Consider the following 17,532-nt stretch of genomic DNA (forward strand, 5'->3'; position numbering starts at 1 on the left):
CCGACAAATAGTTTGATGTTTCATGTGATAACGAAAACGTGCGTTTTATCAACGGCTATAATTTGGTTTTGCAACACATTGAATTGCAATGTTTGCCCAAATTGAACCTCGCTATGCTCAAGAGTTCATCGTTTCTAGATCAAAAGTATCTTCTAAGATTTTCAAATTCAAACAAGATTTGCTGCTTCAATCCTCCTTCAACCAGATTCTAACGAATGTTTTCAAACAACGAGTTTGCCGATGATAAGAGATCAAGCTTTGAGAAATACAGTCGACCTTCTGAAGGTGCTCTAGAATGGAAAAAAATGAATTCAGAATCAATTTTGATCAATTCATCGCCGGAAAAAGAAAGATCATCGCAGAAAAAACCGGTTTACATTGCAAGAAAGACATCAAAACTTCCATCAGCTGGGAATTCCGGAATTCATAAAGGAAAATTTTCAAGTCTGAAAAATTTTTGAAAAAGAAACTTTTTCTGTGAAAATCATTAAAAGACAGAAAACCGATCTTTGTAAAAGGACTCATCCCCACTTCTTATGATAGCGCTCAACAGCTGATGATTGATAATGAGGAGAAAAAGAGAAAGAAGAAACTTCTGAAAGAAAAATTTGCTCGATTAGAAGCTCGACGAGCAGAACGGCTCAACCTCAAGCCGCCAAAATTGGCTCTGGAAAAAAGTCGCAATGGTAAGAAGAAAGCTCTCAGCAACACAAAACCTAACTTTTTAGTCGTGCCAAAAGTCGAAATCATGAGGTTCGACGAAAGTGGTTTGGTTGAAGCCCCTACGCAAGAAAAACCTAAAATAGAAGAAAAAATATTCACCAAGCCACGAAGCATCATCAGTACCGATCGAGATATTCGCGAGATTTTTTCATCGACAGCGATCGCCAAAACAGAAGTCGAAATGAAGCCTTTATGTTCGAAAAGTTTTATGTAAGAAAAACTCTCAAAACATACGATTCCAATAAATTTAGCTATCAGAAGAAAGAAAAAGTCAAAAAATTAACTCGCGAGGAGAAAAGAAATTTGATGAGGCTCGACGTAAATCTTTGGATTGCAGAAATGCAGTCGGAAATGGAATGAGTGTTGTGCCTGTTGACCTTCATTCGTTTCTGCAAGATTGATCAAAAAAGCTGTTCAATAATAAATTCGCACCCCTTGTCCCTGTGGATCGCCCGAGCGGATATGAGTTTAATTATTCAAAACTGATCCTGAATCTGGAGGCAGCTAGAAAGATGTTCCTTCTTTTGAGAGTTCCGATTTTTACAGAGAAAACAGCTGTATGAAATTTTTGGTACTAATACAAGTTTTGCTAGGACAAATTTTCGCAAACACAATACAAGTTACGGAAAAATTTTGCGATCTAGTTCAGCAGCCAGATTTTGGAGAAGAATACGAAAATGGCAAATATATTGAATATCTTTACGACATCTTTGCGGATTATTTAAACCTATACGACGACCTTCCTGAAGCTCCTGATCCAACGAAGCCATCAAGAAGAACAAGAGAAATTCATCGTTACCAAAGAAGAATCGCATCGGCAGCAGCAGGTATGTTCAAAATAAAGACGGGAACACCTGGGTGATCTAAGAACACGCACCCATTTGGCATAACAGTTGCGCCCATGTTTTTCCGAGTTTCGTAAATTTCTGATTATTTTGCTTTATAACAAAGATGATTAGCAATTTTATGTCGAACAGAAAATTTGTTCACGTTTTCTTAAATGGCCTTGCTCAATTCTGCAATTTTTTTTATAAAAAAGTACAAATCTGCGTTCGACAACCTGAGTCAGGGTTCTTAAAGAGTAAAATGAAAAGCCGCAAAGCGGCTTTTTTCAAAACGAAGCCGCAAAGCGGCTTCGCAAAAGTTAGTAACTCAATGAATGATTTTAACTAGCGAAGCCGCTTTGCGGCTTCCAAAAGAAAGCCGCTGCGCGGCTTTTAAGTTTTGCCTTTTAAAACCCTGATTCAGGTTTTCTGCACAGGTTGCCGAGCCCACGACAAATCAACTGATAATTTGTTGAGCTCTAAACTTACTTTTACTTTGTAGAAAGTGAAAACAAAACGGACCAGCTAATGTTGACAAGCGAAGAAATTGAGCATGGAAAAAACCACGAGTTTCCTGTTTACAACGAAACAATTCCAGCAAAACATAATTCTAGCGTGAGCGTTGTTGATACTGGTGAACGCGTAAACAATGCCACAATCGAGGGAAGCAAAGAGAAAAGAACCGTGAGTTGCTTTTTTCCTTCGGCGAAAAAAACAACAATTTTGATTCAGGAAAAACCGCAACCGCGTGGTTGGAAAAAGAAGTGCGAACTGGACGAATTCAAATATGCACCGCACTGTTTTCGCTTTCGGACGCGACGCTCAGCCGCTCATCCCGGGATTTTACCAACGAAGATAAACGAAAAACTGCTTCAAGAGCCATCTTACCATTGGGTGCCAGAAATTGTTCGAGGGATGGCCGTTGATGGGCTCTATAAAGAAAATGGTCAAACCTATAATTTCCTTCACAAATTACCCTAACCCTAACCCTAACCCTATAGGCTATACTTTTCGGGACTAAGCTACAAGATATTCGATCTTAAGGGTGTCAACATCAATTTTTTAAATAACCCTAGCCCTAACCATAAACCATAATTTCAAATCCCGATAAGAAGCTAACGTTTGACCCACAAAAAGGAATAGCAGGAGCAATGACAGTTCTAGCAAAAAGAATATTGGAAAAGGAAAATATAGGTAAGGTCTTTTTTCGATGAAAATAATAATCAAACGCTCAAAATAGAGTCTTAATTGAACTAATTGAACAATAAGCAAAAATCCCTTTTTAGCTTACATCAAAAAATTGGTCGAGATCGATGTTGTGAACTTCCAAAGGCAGTGCAAGAACCGAACCAATATGATTCAAGAAGGCAAGCTCAATCCTGAAAGACACGCTCGATCGGGCGATGCTCAAGCGGATGCATTAGAGAAGACGATATCTCGGGGAAAATCAGTTGTGAAAGCTGGTGAGCGAAAAGTACGCTACATACCGGTTGAGCCTGATTCAAGTCTTGAGAGAGAGGATAGGAATGGTTGATGAAAGATGCTCTGTTTTTATTTTAGAGGAGAGCTCGAATTTTCATACCAGTAAAAGAACTCTTGTGTCAGTTATGGGATGCGTGCTTGGCTTCATGGTCTGTGCGACAGTTGGTTTAGGTGAAAAAACTCTTATTGAGCTCGAAAGATGACAATGTTCTCATTTTTTAGTTGTTCGCCATCATGGTCAAGACATCTCCAACAGCATGAAAGAAGCTGGCATCTCCAAATTCCGTACGCCTTGATCATTTTTAACCCCAATCATTTTCGATCTTTTTAAGCTCGCCTAGCCACCTCGCGAAAGTGGAAGAAAACATGGAAACCAGTGTTACCAACATTATCGGATTCCGAAGTGCCACAATCGCCTGGTTTTCGCCCCGCATTAGTGAGATTTAAAACTTGTCGGAACATTTTTTTCACGTTCAACTTTTTTCAGCTCTCATTTCAAAAAATCGCGTCTCGAAAAAATACCCGGTCGGTAACTCCTATTCCATTGAATAAGGACATTCCTTGGTAAGTAAAGTTGGTTGTTTTTAGATAGGCAAATTTGAAGAAAGTATTTTTGGAAAATCATTACGATTATTTCATTCGAGCTTGAAATACAACTTGGAGTTACCAATGACCATTTACATTTCAGCATATCTGTCATTCCCCCGTCTCTTTCCGCGACTCCAGCAGCCACACCCGCGCTTTCATCGTGCTCAAGATCTCCAAGAAGCTCAAGATCTCCAAGAAGCGAGACTCCGTCGACAAAAGCCATTTCAGTTCCAACCTGACTCAGCCTAAATCAATCAATAACTTGATTTAGTTATTGCTTGTTGTATTTAAAAATTGTAAATTCGGAATAAAAGGATAGTTTGAACACAAATGCTTTGATCAATGTTTAATTTCTACATAAACAAGAAAAGAACGTGCACCGGTTGATGAGGGTTCGCCTCCCTGTTTACGAATTGTTTGAGAAAAATGAGTAATATTTAATTGTAAGCTGGACAAACGTTTTGTGAAAAATTTCTTCGTTCGAGAGCTCTTTTTCGGGGATTTAACAAGAAAAAGTAAATGATGATTGTTTGTTTACCGATCATTCAAATATCAAGTCTTTTCTAATGACTCGGGGCTCAGAGGGTTACCAAATCAGAGTTTTTATAGAGCAAAAATATAAATGAAAATTTTGGCCATTTTATTAGCATCGGCCATTTCTTGGCCGTATATTCCCGATCGGCCACAATTCACACGACTCCCTGACGGTTCGAGAGACTACGAAACCGATTATCAATTTTATTCAAAGTACTGTTCTTGTGTCAGATACGATTGTTACTGTGATCTTTCCGATTGGGGCTTGGGAACATTTGGATCTCCTCTTGATTTTGGATCTACAACCCTCGTGTTCACGTCAACGTATACACCTGAATAAATGGAAAATAAATTTTAACAAACTCGCAATATATTTTCTTGACAGAAAAGGAGTAAAAGTATGAATTTTCGCGCTTTTATCGGAGAAAGACTTGTAAAGACAACGAAAACTAATGAACGGAAATTTGATATCATGCAATTTGAATGTTTGGGAAGATCACGAAAAAACGAGTTTATTATTTTTCAATGAATTGATGTTTCATGCTCAACTTTTCTTTTCGCCGATGCATTTCGTACTCCATCGGATTCAGGCCAATGCGCTAGAATGTAAAATAGATAGAGGATGCCAGCAACGCAGCCTCCGATAAACGAGCCGAGGAGAGGAACCCAGAAGAAGAATGATGAGTTTGTGTCATCGAGCCCAGAAAATGCCGTTTTTCCGTATAGAATTGTGGCAAAGCATCGTGGTGCAAAGTCACGTGCAGCATTAATGGCGCCACTAGATAATACTTTTGCAAGCTTCGGATTTTATAAACGCCTTACCCAGAATTTGCTCCATACGACAATCCTACTGCAGTAGCACTGAGGCCGATAATCAGAGGGGCCATTCCTTGTGGACCTCCATTATTGTGTCGCTTGTCAGTTACTGCTAGCACTGTTGTCGCAAGAATTGAAGATCCAATGATTTGATCAACTAGCATTGTAAGCTAAATATTTTTCTTCAATGTCTTTTTTCTACGAACTCTTACGTGAGAGTTCGGCACATCATGTTTTGGACAAGTTGAATATAGACAGCTGAACTCATAATTTTTCTGGCTGAAACGATCAATAGCATTTCCGTATTTGTCATTCAGAGCATCCCCGTTGAAATGTTCGTAGGCATCTTTTTCGTTTACCGAATAAACCCAGTAAGAGAGAGCAGCAGCGACGAACATCCCAAGAAATTGAGCAACCAGATAAACAACTGTTCCTACGAAATTCTGCAAAAATCCGTTTCCCATCTTTTTAAGGTCAAAACATGCAAAAAAAAATTCTGTGGATTGAAATCAAGGAAGAGAATTCTGAACCTTTCCTTCCCCAGAATAGCGTGCGCCATTGTAACAGTCGGATTCAGATGTCCGCCAGAAGCACCAGCTGAGAAGAAAATTCCTAGAGCAACGCCAAGTCCCCCACAGAGTGCACCATGAACTGAGCTTGCACCTCCAAATCCAAGCAGAGGAGAGGTCAGATGCGCAGCGCCAATACCAATGTATGCAAGAATGAAAGATCCTTAGAATTTTTCTTACATCGGAACTGATTTGTTTTACTAACCATGAAATTCGGCGAGAAACTGTCTCACTCTCGTGCTTCTTATCTTAAGATTTCTTGAGACGATTGATTCCAGCGACATTTTCTCGAGACTCTTCGACGGCTAAAAAGTAATCCATCAATAACACCGACAGTTACTATCGGTTTAAACCGATCTTCAAAACGCAGCCCCTATAGCCATGTATGAATATTAATTATTTCTAAAATTATGGGAAAATTAATTACTAATCACCTACTGAAATCGGACTGGGCAATGAGCTACTCCTTCGTTTGCTAATTAAAAAGTCAATGGACGATAACCGTGGCCGTTCTGTCATTCTGAGCTCTCTCTTTGACTGTAAAAAAAATCCTGCAATTCAATGCACCGCAATCTGATACCAGGCTTTCGCTTGCTTTTGTCTTATTTTTTCGTTGAAAAGGGCCGAAAATAACGGATAAAATTACCTCTGTTTCAGGAAAGACACTTCTGGACACAAATTTTAACATGACTCCCTGTGCCGAACAAAGCTAACTATCAATCCCTATCTTAATTGCTTCTGTGAGTCCTTGGATCGCTGCTTTTTGCTTACAAGGCACTCAGGTTCCGCTAGGAAATGGAGAAGTACCTATTGATTGATGTCTCTTCTGACGAAAATATTTTAGGAAGCGGTTGAACTTTGAACTTGAGATTTATTAAAGAAAGATAAAGAATAAGTTAAACGAAGATATCTAGAATTTTTTCTTGGTGTCGATGGTGGAGGAGGCGACGACTTCTGAGACCTTGTGAGTGATAGACTGACCAGTGACAAGCGTAAATCGAAGCTCAAAGGAATCCACTTGCGGCGCGCCTTTCCAGTAAAAGCTATCGATGGTGCCGAATTCCATGCTTTTCCACGCCCCATCGCCCTTTTTGATCTAATATTGATGCTAAGAAAAGTATTCGAAAGGAAAATTGTACCTCGATAGACTTCATTTTGTGCTTGTGGTTGAGCGGCATGACGGCCAGCCACCATTTGGAACTTCCTTCTTTGATATGGAATTCAAAAGTGTCCTTCATCATGAATCTGTCAGGGCACTCGATAAATTTCCAATTCGCCTTGAATCGCGAATGACCAGCGTTTCCTGAGACTTTGTCCCATGCCGCGTTGCTCAAGTCCAAGTCGCCTTCGTGGCATTCTGGGCAGCTGTCGACCACCATCGCTACTGTCGTTTTTCCGGCATCGCAGTTGGTCCCGACATTACCAGCTGTACAGTCGATTTCAACGCATCGTCCGCAGTTGGCTCCCTTTTCCCACATTGGCTTTGGCAAAGCAACGAAATATTTTGTCGTCTCGTCGCTGAATTTGGGGTAGCCGCAGTTGCCACCGTCGGGTTTTTCCGCGTAAACAGTGATATCGCCCTTGTGAAGCTTTCCGCCGCTAGCATTTTGCCAAAGTGGTGAATTATTACTCCAATTTCGGGCAGTTGTAGCTGTTGGCTTGGTTTTTGGTTTTGTCGTAGTCTTCATCGGTTTTGGGGTTGTTTTCTGAGCTGGACGAGCAGTCGTTTTTGCTGGCGCTTTTCCTGCATGCACCGATTTCAAAGAAGCTGAGTCAATGACAAACGAACGGCTAGGTGGAGGTCCCTCGATATAGATTCGAATGTTCTTGACATCCTGAACTTTGTAGTCGAAACTGATGGTACCGGAAAGACGAGTCCATTGTTTAGGTCTTGCTTGAACGCTTGCAATTGGCTTCCAGACTGGTTTACCGGATTTGAATTCAATATTTGCAGTCATGATGAATCTAAAGGATAGCTTAGGAAGGATTTATGGCTATGAGCTAATTTTGCTAAACTATGAATTTTATATTATGATGATAGAATGAGTGAAATCGTGAGTAAATGTACTGTATTGTTAGTTTTGTGTAATAATGAAATGAATACTACAAAAAACTTACGAGAAGAAGGACATTTTATTTTCTAAAATCTGATAAATTATCTTTCCCGATATAAAACTTACTTCTCAGCTTTTTGATCATTTCCCTGCGGACGTATGTAAACTTCCGCAATATAATCATTTCCAGGAAGAAGATCCTTGCCAAAAACAAAATCCTGTGCTGGACCAGCCCAAGCGCCCAGTCTTGATTCGACCTTGTATCCAGCTTTTCCACTTTGAGCTGCCCATGGGAAAGCAACTCGACTTCCCTTGCAGCCGTTGCAAATCCATCCGTGGTGACCATTTTCGAAGTCTCCATTTTTGAATTCTTGAGCGCTAGTATCTTTTGAAGCCGTAGCTTTTGTTGGCAAAGGAGCAGATGATGAGCTAGAACCGTGGCTGCTCTTTGCTGGCGGAAGGGGCAAGTCAATACTTGGGCGAGCGTAATTTCGAACTGTGCAATCGCCACCAAGTAATTTGCACTTGACTCCAGCTGCTAAGCCCTGGAATGCAGCATTATAGTCTGTGGCTACTTCATTAGCAATGTAGTCCTTGCGGCTGTCTGTATATCGATCTTGCTCGTTTGGCCCGCCGACAAGTGCTCCAAAAAGAACCCAAGGAGCGGGGCCACGCCCAGATTGCGCCCAGTCACATGTTTTTGGCTTTGCTGGACAACTTGATCCTCGATGATGAGGCTCTTTTGGTGGACTTTTACCAAAACCAACGACGTAACTTCTGCCTGTGCTTCCAAGAGCGTAATTTAGCTGTTTCTGGGCAAATTGAAAATATTGGCTGGCTTTTGGAAGCTTTGGTTCCGCCATGGCAGCTTGTAAAGCCATAAATGCGATGTTAGAAGCGTGTCTCAGTGGGGCCCACTTTTGAACGTAGATCATTCCTTTTGGCGTTTTACGCTGTCGTAAAGCACTGTCGACGTATTTTGCCAAGTGCGTTGCATATTTTGGATTCTTGGTCGCTTGAAGCATGACTGCCATGGTTCCGGGCTTCTTGGAATCCCAGGTTGATTCAACTCCCGAGTACTGGATGCCGAAATTATTATAATCTCGCTCCGCAATAGCCTTCCATTTTGAATCCCCAGAAGCTCTGTAAATCCACGCCGAAGCCCATGCGATTTCGTCTTTGTAGCCCCAAGATTTGTAAAACTCAGTAATCATCGGAATCGCGCTATTGTAATCTTTTTGGTAGTTCTTGGCGAGTGCGTAGAGTTCGCGCGCATGAGCTAAATATTCATCAGCCAGTTTTGGGTTACTTTCCCGGAAAAGCAAAGATCCAGCAGCAAGCGCTGCAGCGGATTCGCCGACGACATCGGAGCCGGGATTTTTCGGTGAGATGATGTAGGTTGGTCTGTTCATTCGCATCTCTTCAGCTCTGCCCCAGTATTCGTGGTCTTTTTTCGCATTGCCGATTTGAGCAACAAACTGGTCTTTTGCAATGTGACATTTGACGAAGTAATCCAGAGTCCATTTGACTTGAGCAAGAGCGTTTTCATATTCGCCAGCTGCTTTGTAAGCGTCACCGTATTCGATGATTCCCCAGGTGAGTGTCGTTGTTGACCAAGCCATTGGCAAACCGAACTTAACGTAATCACCAGCGTCGTACCACCCGCCAGTAAGATCTCTTCCGATGTCACATCCATCGTTGAGGCCGCTATCTCCTCGCCATTTTACTCGATTGTCTTCCGGAAGCTCACCAGATCGCTGAGCTTCGTAAAACAGAATCGACTTGGCGATAACTTCGTTCAAGTCGTATTTTGTCTTCGCTACCTCTTCTTTTGAAGCCTTTTTGAAAGTTGGCTTGGTTGCAGATTGGGATTTAAGATTTCCTCCGGCTCTAGAGCAATGATCTTTTGAGGCCTTGTTGTAGGAGATTTTTCCAAAATCTACGTCTGAAGACACAGTTTTGGGGGGATTTGCCGGCTTGGTGCTTGGTGAAGTTGTCGTTTTTTCACTTGTGGGTCTGTTAATTATTGATGGTTTTGGAGCTGGCTTGGTCTGAACATGCTTTTGAGGGGGTGCTTTAGTTGGTTGGGCTTTTGCAGGCGACGAGGTAGCACTAGATCCACCGTTAATTCCGTCGTGGCACCACCAAGTCGTTGCCTTGACTCCACCGCTTTCCGCTTTCGCCAAAAAGTCGAAATTGAATTTGCTGTCGAGAACTTTGTTGTAAGACATCGGCAGGAGCTCCCAAGTCTTCCCATCGTCAGAGATCTTTTTGGCTTTGCTTTCCAGCTTTGGAAGCCACTCACAGCAGTGTTGAACTCAACGATAATCTTCCAATTGGAAACTCTTCCGGAGACAGGCATCCAGCCAAAAGCGTTGAACTGGTGGGCGCCTTTGTCGAACCATTCTGAGATTTTAGTGAATAAATAACAAAGAAAGAGATTTCTTACGAGCTCGAATAATGAGTCCAGATTGATTGTCGACGTTCTTGAGCTTCTTACAATTACTTCTGGCGGAATCTTCTGTAGACGCCGCTGATGTTGTTGTTTTAGCTGTAGTTGTCGTGGCCTTTGTTGTGGTGGTTTTAGCTGTGGTTGTAGTTGTTGTCGCCCTGGTTGTCGTCGTTTTCGTTGTCGTCGATTTCGGTGTGGTTTTTACCGGTTTTTGAGTTGTTTCCGGCAAAGCCATTTCCGCTGTCTCATTCTGTTTAGAGAGAACAGAAACTTTTCTAAAATTCGCGCAGCGTTTTTTCTTACCCTTCGCGAAAATTTTCACGACATCGCCTTTCACAGCCTTTTTGCAATTGAACACGATCTTGGGCGCGTTTTCTTTTGCGAGGCGGCGAAGGACTTGGGTAGACAGCTTTTTTCCACAAGTTTTTCCGTTCACGCTTGCCGTCAGGCCGATGTAGTTCTGAAGATGATATATTAATTTGAATTCAATATTAATATATTCTTGGAGTCTTTTCTTTCTCTTTCCTTGGCCGCTTTGAGCGTGAAATCTTCCATTTGCAGCTGAATTTCTTCCACTTCCGTCTCATTTTCAAGCTTTATCTCTAGTCCCGATCCAATGTTCTCACTATTACAGGGTTTCTCGACAGTGGTACTCTCGAGAGCCGCCTGAGTCGTCTCATTCTGGGCAAAAATCCCCGACGAGCCGAGTAAAATCGGAAGAAGTTTCATCTTTTTCAGATTTTCTTCCGCACTGCTCCTTATCGAAAAAGGGATCGCAGAGAAAATGAGGTGTTATTTTCTGCTTCGTCTATCGTCGAAACGTAATTATGCCCGGCGGGGGTCCTAATATTCTTTTTCCATGGAATTGAGTACTAAGTATTTTTTGTAAATAGAACTTCGCGGCTACGAAGAGTTAGACGGTGTTGAATCAGTCGTAACTAGTTTTTGGCGAAATTGAAGCTGGAAAAATATATACAGAAAATGGAGGAGATTAGCAACAGATGCTCAGAGCTCTCCCTAACCGGATTTTGTCCTTGAATCGCACTAAAGAGTCTCTTCTTGGTTCTCGATGATGTTTCCGACAGGTGAGGCCCCGAACAAACAGAGAAAGGCCTCCGGCCGCTCAATGGTAGTTTTCTTTCAGAAGACACGTTCCATAGTGATTTTGGATTAATTTCTTGCTAATAATGCCGCCCGTTCTAATTTCGAGCACGCTTGTTCCCACCCCCTTATTTGCTCCTGCTCCTGTGCACTCAGCGCCGTGACACTGTTGATGTTAGTATTGCTTTCAGAGAAAGTGTTATTGCGAGAAAAATGGTAGTCAACAATTACACGACATCTAAGAAGCTAGAAAGATGGGTAAGCTGAGTGCATGTTCCTCCAGTTTTGAGTTTCATGTTAAAAAGTTTCCACAAAGTGAGGGCTGATTTTAGAAAGAATACAGAAAAATAATGACTGTCAGCAACTATCAAGAGTATAAGAAAGCGTTACGATGGGTTTTTTTAATCGTTATCAAAAGATTTTTAACAAAAGTATTTTAAGGATCACATGATTCGACACAGTCCTCTAAAACAATCCGCCGGGACAAGAGAACTTCCACTTTTCACCCCAAAGCCGTACCGAATAACGCCAAAGTCGACGAAAGATATTATGAGAGAGCAGAATTTCATCAACGATTCTGTCAAAGGTAGAACATTAAAAACTGTCCACTATCGAAATATGCTTAGCGACAAAGCAAGCTCGAGCAGCACGACAGCCACTTAATCCAGAGTACGACGGGAGCAAAGGTGTGCGCGTAAAACGTCGATTCAATTGTTAACTTATCGTTCAGATAAGATGACACGTTCTTTCTCCATGTCTCCTGTCCGGCAGCAACTTCCGAGGTCAGAATCGACTTTTCGAATGTATCAAGATTCTACAAGTTCATACAATCCATCTGAGTATTCTCTCCCACCTTCGGTAAGAGATTTTCATGATAAGCCTCGATAGAACCTCCCGGTAGCGTTGCGTTTCTCGTAAATCTTCAAGAAGTACTCCCTCCTGTCGATCAATTCTTTGCTCAAGAAGTTTGGTCTCCCGCGGCGTATTACGGCCCCAAACAGTTCAAGAAATCGAGAGCAAGGAACGACTCTATCATAATCGAGCAGTGAAAGATACGAATAGCGTTCGCTGGTGGAATCCAACGGTATATAACTCAATTCTTTCATCGTTGATTTCATCATTTTGATAGACTTATCTGATCCAACCGTATGATGCCGTAATGGACCCAAACGCAGGGCGATATTTTTCACGTCCGGAAGTCAAAAAGCTTGTGAGCAGAACTCGCCTTCTACAAATCTCTTGAATAAACTTTTTACAAACGTTTTAAGAAATCCGTCTCGCATCCGTATCATGGTAATCTTGGAGATTAGTAAAACTGCTTTGAGGCGCCAAGTTCCGTTTGAGGCACTTGAGAACGTCTCAAGTGATTTTGCGTTACTGTAGTGCCACAAGTTATTATTTGCACATCTGCAGATTTTTCTCTCGACAGCTTTAGTGGGATATTTATTCGAAGAATCAGTCAGAATCGTTGTCATCGAAAATTGACGAAATATCAAATTTACATGTAGGGCATTCGTGCTTTTCCTTCAGCCATGGATCGATACAGTCTTTGTGCAGAATATGAAGACATGGAAGACGGCGGACTTCGTCGTCTCGTGCGAGATCGTCCATGCAAACCGGGCAGCTGTATTCAGTGAAAGCTTCTCTCAACCGCTGAGTTGGTAGAGCCTCTATTTGAGCGGGATGAAGACCTTGAGGTCGCCTAAAAATAGTTGTTAGTAAAAAATATTCCTCTTGTATTGTTACCCTTGAATGATCATCTGAAGTAGTCCTGCAAATAGTTCGTGGAGTCTTTCATCGACATCAACATCTTCATCAGAAGACGAAGAGTCTTGATCATTTTCAGAAGAATCTGTCGGTTGAATTTCAATGAGTGAATCGTTGTTTGAAGGAGTAGGTTGTTCGTTTCTCCCGTCATCGTCAAAAATCATCGATTCTAGGGTATTTGAAGGTGACGCTGACTTATGTTTACTTTACGTCTGACTGGTAGGTCGCTGAATTCAGGGACATTTGTAATATTTTGAGACTCGGGCTGCGGCATAAACTGTCGCGGCAGTTCTTGTCTGTTAGACAATTCTTCATCCGCTCTTTGGCAAATTCGACGAATTTCTGTGACATTTGAAATGTCGCTTTCGTTTCTCCTCGTTGTTGGCGGTTGATAGCCGCAAACCGATTGTTCTGGTCTTCTTGTTGGCTCGTGATTCTGTTCGTCTGTTCCATTCAGCTGCTCGTGAAGTCTTCTTGCCATAGCTTCATCGGACTCATACTGATCCACAAGTCTAATCGCTTCTCTAGTGGTAGCAGTCGGATCATAACTCTGCCACGGATCCATTTAAAATCTTGAATGTTTTCTCGTCCCTCTTACTGTTCTCTACAACTTATGCTGTTGATAAGAATCTTGTTCGTGACAATATTTGCATTTGCCCTGTTTTAACGATTTTGACAGCCAATGCGATTAGCGTTTGGATTATGAAAAGGGAAAGGGGACAAATAGAACGTCTAACATAGAAGTGGCTTTTGTGCAGTGAATCTATTCGAGTTTATTATCAATATTTTTGCAAAATGTGTGATTTTCAGTGAGTTTTTTCTAGTGATAGTTCTGGCCTATAGAACCAGCTTCATTTTACATGGCGGAGGAAATGTCGAACTTGCAGATCGGACATTCTTTGCTCTTCTTCAGCCATGGATCGATGCAGCCTTTGTGCAGCACGTGGAGACATGGAAGACGTCGAATCTCGTTGTTGGTCGCCATATCATCCATGCAAACTGGACAGGTGTCCCCTGCGATTGTCTCGTCTAGCGACTGGGACGGAAGGCGATTGATCTGGTCTTGACGAAGTCCGAGCCCTACCGCTGAATGCTGAGCAGTTGGCCGTGTGAAAGCAGGAGGACGGAATTGAGATAATGCCGAGGTAGATGCCCCTGGAGTAGCTCCAATGGAAGACGAAGCTTGACCAACTCGATTGTTCGTTTGCAATGCATTAATGAATGAGTCATCAGAGTCGTACGTCGATGAAGATGCATTGAGAAGCGCTTCCCCAGTGTCTTCCTCTTCGCTATCCTCTGGCAAATTATCTGGCTGTCTTCGTGGAGGGCTGGACATAGCATTCCGTCGATGCTCGTTAGCGTTCGAACGAACCTGCAAAATCTTGATTTTCAATCTTTGTCTTTGAAGTTACCTGTCCCGATGTTCCTGGAGCTCTACCCGATATTTGAGGATGAATTGAGCGAATCGGGCTTCTATCTCTTTCGTCCTCCTCGTCCATTTCTTGAATCAGTCGCTCGGCATCTCGCACCAGTGCCTGCAAATGTGCGCGTGACGCAGCAGATTCCGCTGTTGTATTGTGACTTGTGTCCATCGACTCGTTGTTCTCGTCCTCATCTTCTTCGTCGTCGCTTCCTGTCAAATCAATGACGTCCTCATCTGAAAAGCGAGTAATTTTTCACCTTTCAAAGTTATTGAGTACTTACTTATCGGTGGCAAATCCGTAGTAATTCGAACGCTCCGTCCAATAACTGCTGTTGACGAAGTCGGACCTAAACTCGGATCTCACATGTTCTGTAATCATAAAAACGATTTGTTCATTATTTGTTTCTAGCAGTTTTTAGTGGTAGAAAAGATCCGAGCCTGGAGATTCAAAATCAAATTCTGTGCCATTCTGGAGTTGTCGGGCGAGGGCTTCATCCCTTTCGAACTGCTCGACTAGGCGAATCGCATCTTTACGGGGTTGTTTATTTTTTCGAGAAAAAGGTTGGAAAATTAACAGATTTAAGAAGAATTGCCACAAAAATTAATTCATGAAATTTAACATTTAGATTCTACCCCTCCCTATAGTCGTATTGAAGTTATCACTAGAGCTTTGACTCATCTCTCAAATCTCTCTGCCAAAAGGAGAAAAATCCTGTTTTTCAAAATAATCGCAGGAAAGTGGCTGACTGATTTACGAAATGAGAGCGCGCGCTTCTGTGATGTCTCCTCAGATTGGCAGATCGCTGTTTTCGACTCCAACGAATTTCTTCGCAAAGCGGAACGATCCAAATTTTAAAACTAAATGACTCAACCGAAGAAGCGCCTTCGAGATTTGAAGTTCTCGAAACATTTGTTTTTTTGGTAGTTTATTCAGAACACCTCTGCTGATGCTTCCCCAATTTAGTAACCCTGCTCCTGACTCAGGAATCCTGACAAAGTTCGACTCTGCTGTGTATGACACTTTGATAAGAGAGATAAGGTAGATGAATTGACTGTTGTGCGGTGAATCTATTCAAGTTTATTATCATTTTATTTGCAGAATTTGTGATTTTCAGTGAGTTTTCTAGTGATAATTTTGCCCTAAGGAAGAGCCTCGTTTTACATGGCGGAGGAAATGTCGAACTTGCAGATCGGACATTCTTTGCTATTCTTCAGCCATGGGTCGATGCAGCCTTTGTGTAGCACGTGGAGACATGGAAGACGTCGAACCTCGTTGTTGGTCGCCATTTCGTCCATGCAAACTGGACAGGTGTCGCCTGCGAGTGTCTCGTCCAGCGACTGGGAGGGGAGGCGATTGATCTGGTCTTGACGAAGTCCGACCCTAAATAGTGATTTGTGAGAATAGATAAAATTACCGTAAACGTACTTGTGATCTTGAAGATTCAGGAGGCGCTCATATGAAGATCCTTGCAAGGGAAATCCACTGCCAGGACCTCCTCGGACGATAGACATTGAAGAAGTTGCAGACCGGTCACCGCCACTTGAAGTGCTCATGGAGAACAGCAAGTTTGACCCGCCACTGGAGCCGCCAGTTCCTCTAGTTAAAGTTTGTCGCGTGAAAGCAGGAGGACGGAATGGGTTTGATACCGAAGAAGATGGTCCTGCATTATTCGCTCCAGAGTAGGAAGGAGCTTGCCGAACTCGATTGTTCGTTGCGACCATCGAGGCATCAGCATCGTTGATGAAAGAGTCTTCAATATCGTAGTCGTTGGACTCGTTGAAAAGCGCTTCCTCAGTGTCTTCCTCTTCTCCAGCCACTGGCAAATCATCTGGATGTCTTCGAGGAGGGCTGGGAAAAGCATTCCGTCGATGCTCATCTGCGTTCCAACGGAACAAAGTCCGCGAACGACCCTGAAAAATCTCGATTTTCGATCTTTGTTTTTGAATTTACCTGTCCAGATGTGCCGGAAGCCGTTCTCCGAGGCCGTATATGGCGAATAATTGGGCTTCTATCTCTCTCGTTCTCTTCCTCGACCATTTCTTGCATCAGTCTTCGGGCCATGGCCTCGTCACTCTCTATCTGTGCGTTGGAAGCAGATGATCCCGCTGTTGTATTGTGACTAGTGTCCATCGACTCGTTGCTCTCGTCTTCGTCCTCTTCGTCGCCGCTTACTGTCAAATCAATGACGTCCTCATCTGAAAAGGGAGTAATTTTTCGCCTTTCAAAATTACTGAATACTCAGACTCAGTATTCAGAATACTCACCTATCGCTGGCAAATCCGTGGTAATTCGAATGCTTCGTCCAATAACGGTCCTTGACGAACTGGGACCTGAACTCTGATCTCATTAGCTCGATGATCATTAAGCTATTTGTTCGTTCATTGTTACTATCAATCTGTTCGTCATAAAAGAGATCCGAGCCTGGAGCTTCAGAATCGGATTCGGCTCCATTTTGAAGTTGTCTGGCGAGGGCTTCATCCCTTTCGTACTGCTCTACCAGACGAATAGCATCTTTACGGGGTCGTTTATTCTATGTAAGATCTTTCAATAAACATAAATGATAAATTTAAATAAAGAAAAAGTATATTTATTAAATAAAAAATTAGAAAATCAAAATCTATATCTGGCCCCTTCCTAGAGTCGAATTGAAGTTATCAGTGGAACTCTGACTCATCTCTCAAATTTCTCTGTCTGAAAACAAAAAATATCAAATCTTTTAAAAACCAGGAAAGTGGCCCGATTTACGAGACGGGAGCGCGTTGACTCACTTCAATTTGACGCGCGCTTTTCTGATTTCTCTGCGGATCGCGGCAGATTGCTGCTTTCAAGCCTAACGAATTTTTGGAACAATCCAAATTTTGAAACTAAAATGATTCAACGGTTATCGTCGATAATAACTTATCGATGGCCCATCGACGATGGGATTGCATCATCAATATTTGAATATTCTCGAAAGACGGTATTTATTTATTGCTTTGGCTATTTATTGGCAATTTGTTATCGTAAATGGACACTAATAATATATTTTTAGTGTCCAATACTAGAATTAAAATGAACAGATAATGAATTTTTGCAGTATTTTGACGTAAGGATCACCTTTGAAGTCATTATATAAATCGTCGATTTAATAATTTATGAATTTAAGAAAGCTATACAAATACCAATAATGCTGTAAGATTCTCAAATAGATTCAGTTTT

The 17,532-nt window shown here is 42.1% G+C and overlaps 7 protein-coding genes across 7 annotated transcripts in view; 2 read left to right on the forward strand and 5 right to left on the reverse strand.

Moving 5' to 3' along the window:
* Nucleotides 1-13,494, reverse strand: part of LOC145703382 (peroxiredoxin-6-like) — a 40,170-nt gene extending 26,676 nt beyond the window's left edge. Inside the window, exon 1 of the mRNA XM_081780739.1 lies at nt 13,143-13,494. Within this exon, the coding sequence (XP_081636865.1) occupies nt 13,143-13,363 (221 nt within the window). The 5' untranslated portion in view covers nt 13,364-13,494. The remainder of the gene's footprint in view (nt 1-13,142) is intronic.
* LOC145705496 (uncharacterized) lies at nt 216-1,101 on the forward strand. The gene is made up of 4 exons (XM_081782982.1): nt 216-285; nt 495-686; nt 729-933; nt 975-1,101. Exons 1-4 carry the CDS (start codon nt 216-218, stop codon nt 1,081-1,083), a joined length of 576 nt encoding a protein of 191 aa, XP_081639108.1. The 3' UTR covers nt 1,084-1,101.
* LOC145704103 (aquaporin-9-like) lies at nt 4,458-6,083 on the reverse strand. The gene is made up of 6 exons (XM_081781538.1): nt 5,975-6,083; nt 5,742-5,841; nt 5,512-5,699; nt 5,180-5,440; nt 4,974-5,137; nt 4,458-4,929 (listed from the first exon to the last, which is right to left on the reverse strand). The coding sequence occupies exons 1-6, from the start codon at nt 6,053-6,055 to the stop codon at nt 4,674-4,676; spliced, it is 1,050 nt and encodes a 349-aa protein (XP_081637664.1). The 5' UTR covers nt 6,056-6,083; the 3' UTR covers nt 4,458-4,673.
* On the reverse strand, nt 6,388-10,498 carry LOC145703280 (uncharacterized). The gene is made up of 4 exons (XM_081780617.1): nt 10,040-10,498; nt 7,717-9,996; nt 6,676-7,501; nt 6,388-6,632 (listed from the first exon to the last, which is right to left on the reverse strand). The coding sequence occupies exons 2-4, from the start codon at nt 9,819-9,821 to the stop codon at nt 6,447-6,449; spliced, it is 3,117 nt and encodes a 1,038-aa protein (XP_081636743.1). The 5' UTR covers nt 9,822-9,996; nt 10,040-10,498; the 3' UTR covers nt 6,388-6,446.
* On the forward strand, nt 11,338-12,386 carry LOC145705498 (uncharacterized). Its single transcript, XM_081782983.1, has 6 exons — nt 11,338-11,401; nt 11,585-11,729; nt 11,770-11,829; nt 11,874-12,001; nt 12,045-12,227; nt 12,273-12,386. Exons 1-6 carry the CDS (start codon nt 11,357-11,359, stop codon nt 12,384-12,386), a joined length of 675 nt encoding a protein of 224 aa, XP_081639109.1. The 5' UTR covers nt 11,338-11,356.
* Nucleotides 13,495-13,672: 178 nt separating the features above from the next.
* Nucleotides 13,673-15,012, reverse strand: LOC145702109 (uncharacterized). The gene is made up of 5 exons (XM_081779318.1): nt 14,967-15,012; nt 14,772-14,861; nt 14,615-14,680; nt 14,323-14,567; nt 13,673-14,282 (listed from the first exon to the last, which is right to left on the reverse strand). Exons 1-5 carry the CDS (start codon nt 15,010-15,012, stop codon nt 13,767-13,769), a joined length of 963 nt encoding a protein of 320 aa, XP_081635444.1. The 3' UTR covers nt 13,673-13,766.
* A 385-nt stretch (nt 15,013-15,397) lies between these two features.
* On the reverse strand, nt 15,398-17,111 carry LOC145702161 (uncharacterized). Its single transcript, XM_081779369.1, has 6 exons — nt 16,969-17,111; nt 16,756-16,845; nt 16,599-16,664; nt 16,285-16,529; nt 15,760-16,244; nt 15,398-15,714 (listed from the first exon to the last, which is right to left on the reverse strand). The coding sequence occupies exons 1-6, from the start codon at nt 17,006-17,008 to the stop codon at nt 15,492-15,494; spliced, it is 1,149 nt and encodes a 382-aa protein (XP_081635495.1). The 5' UTR covers nt 17,009-17,111; the 3' UTR covers nt 15,398-15,491.
* Nucleotides 17,112-17,532: the final 421 nt, after the last annotated feature.

Source organism: Oikopleura dioica, chromosome PAR (genome assembly GCF_907165135.1).
Source record: "Oikopleura dioica chromosome PAR, OKI2018_I68_1.0, whole genome shotgun sequence".
Taxonomy (NCBI): domain Eukaryota; kingdom Metazoa; phylum Chordata; class Appendicularia; order Copelata; family Oikopleuridae; genus Oikopleura; species Oikopleura dioica.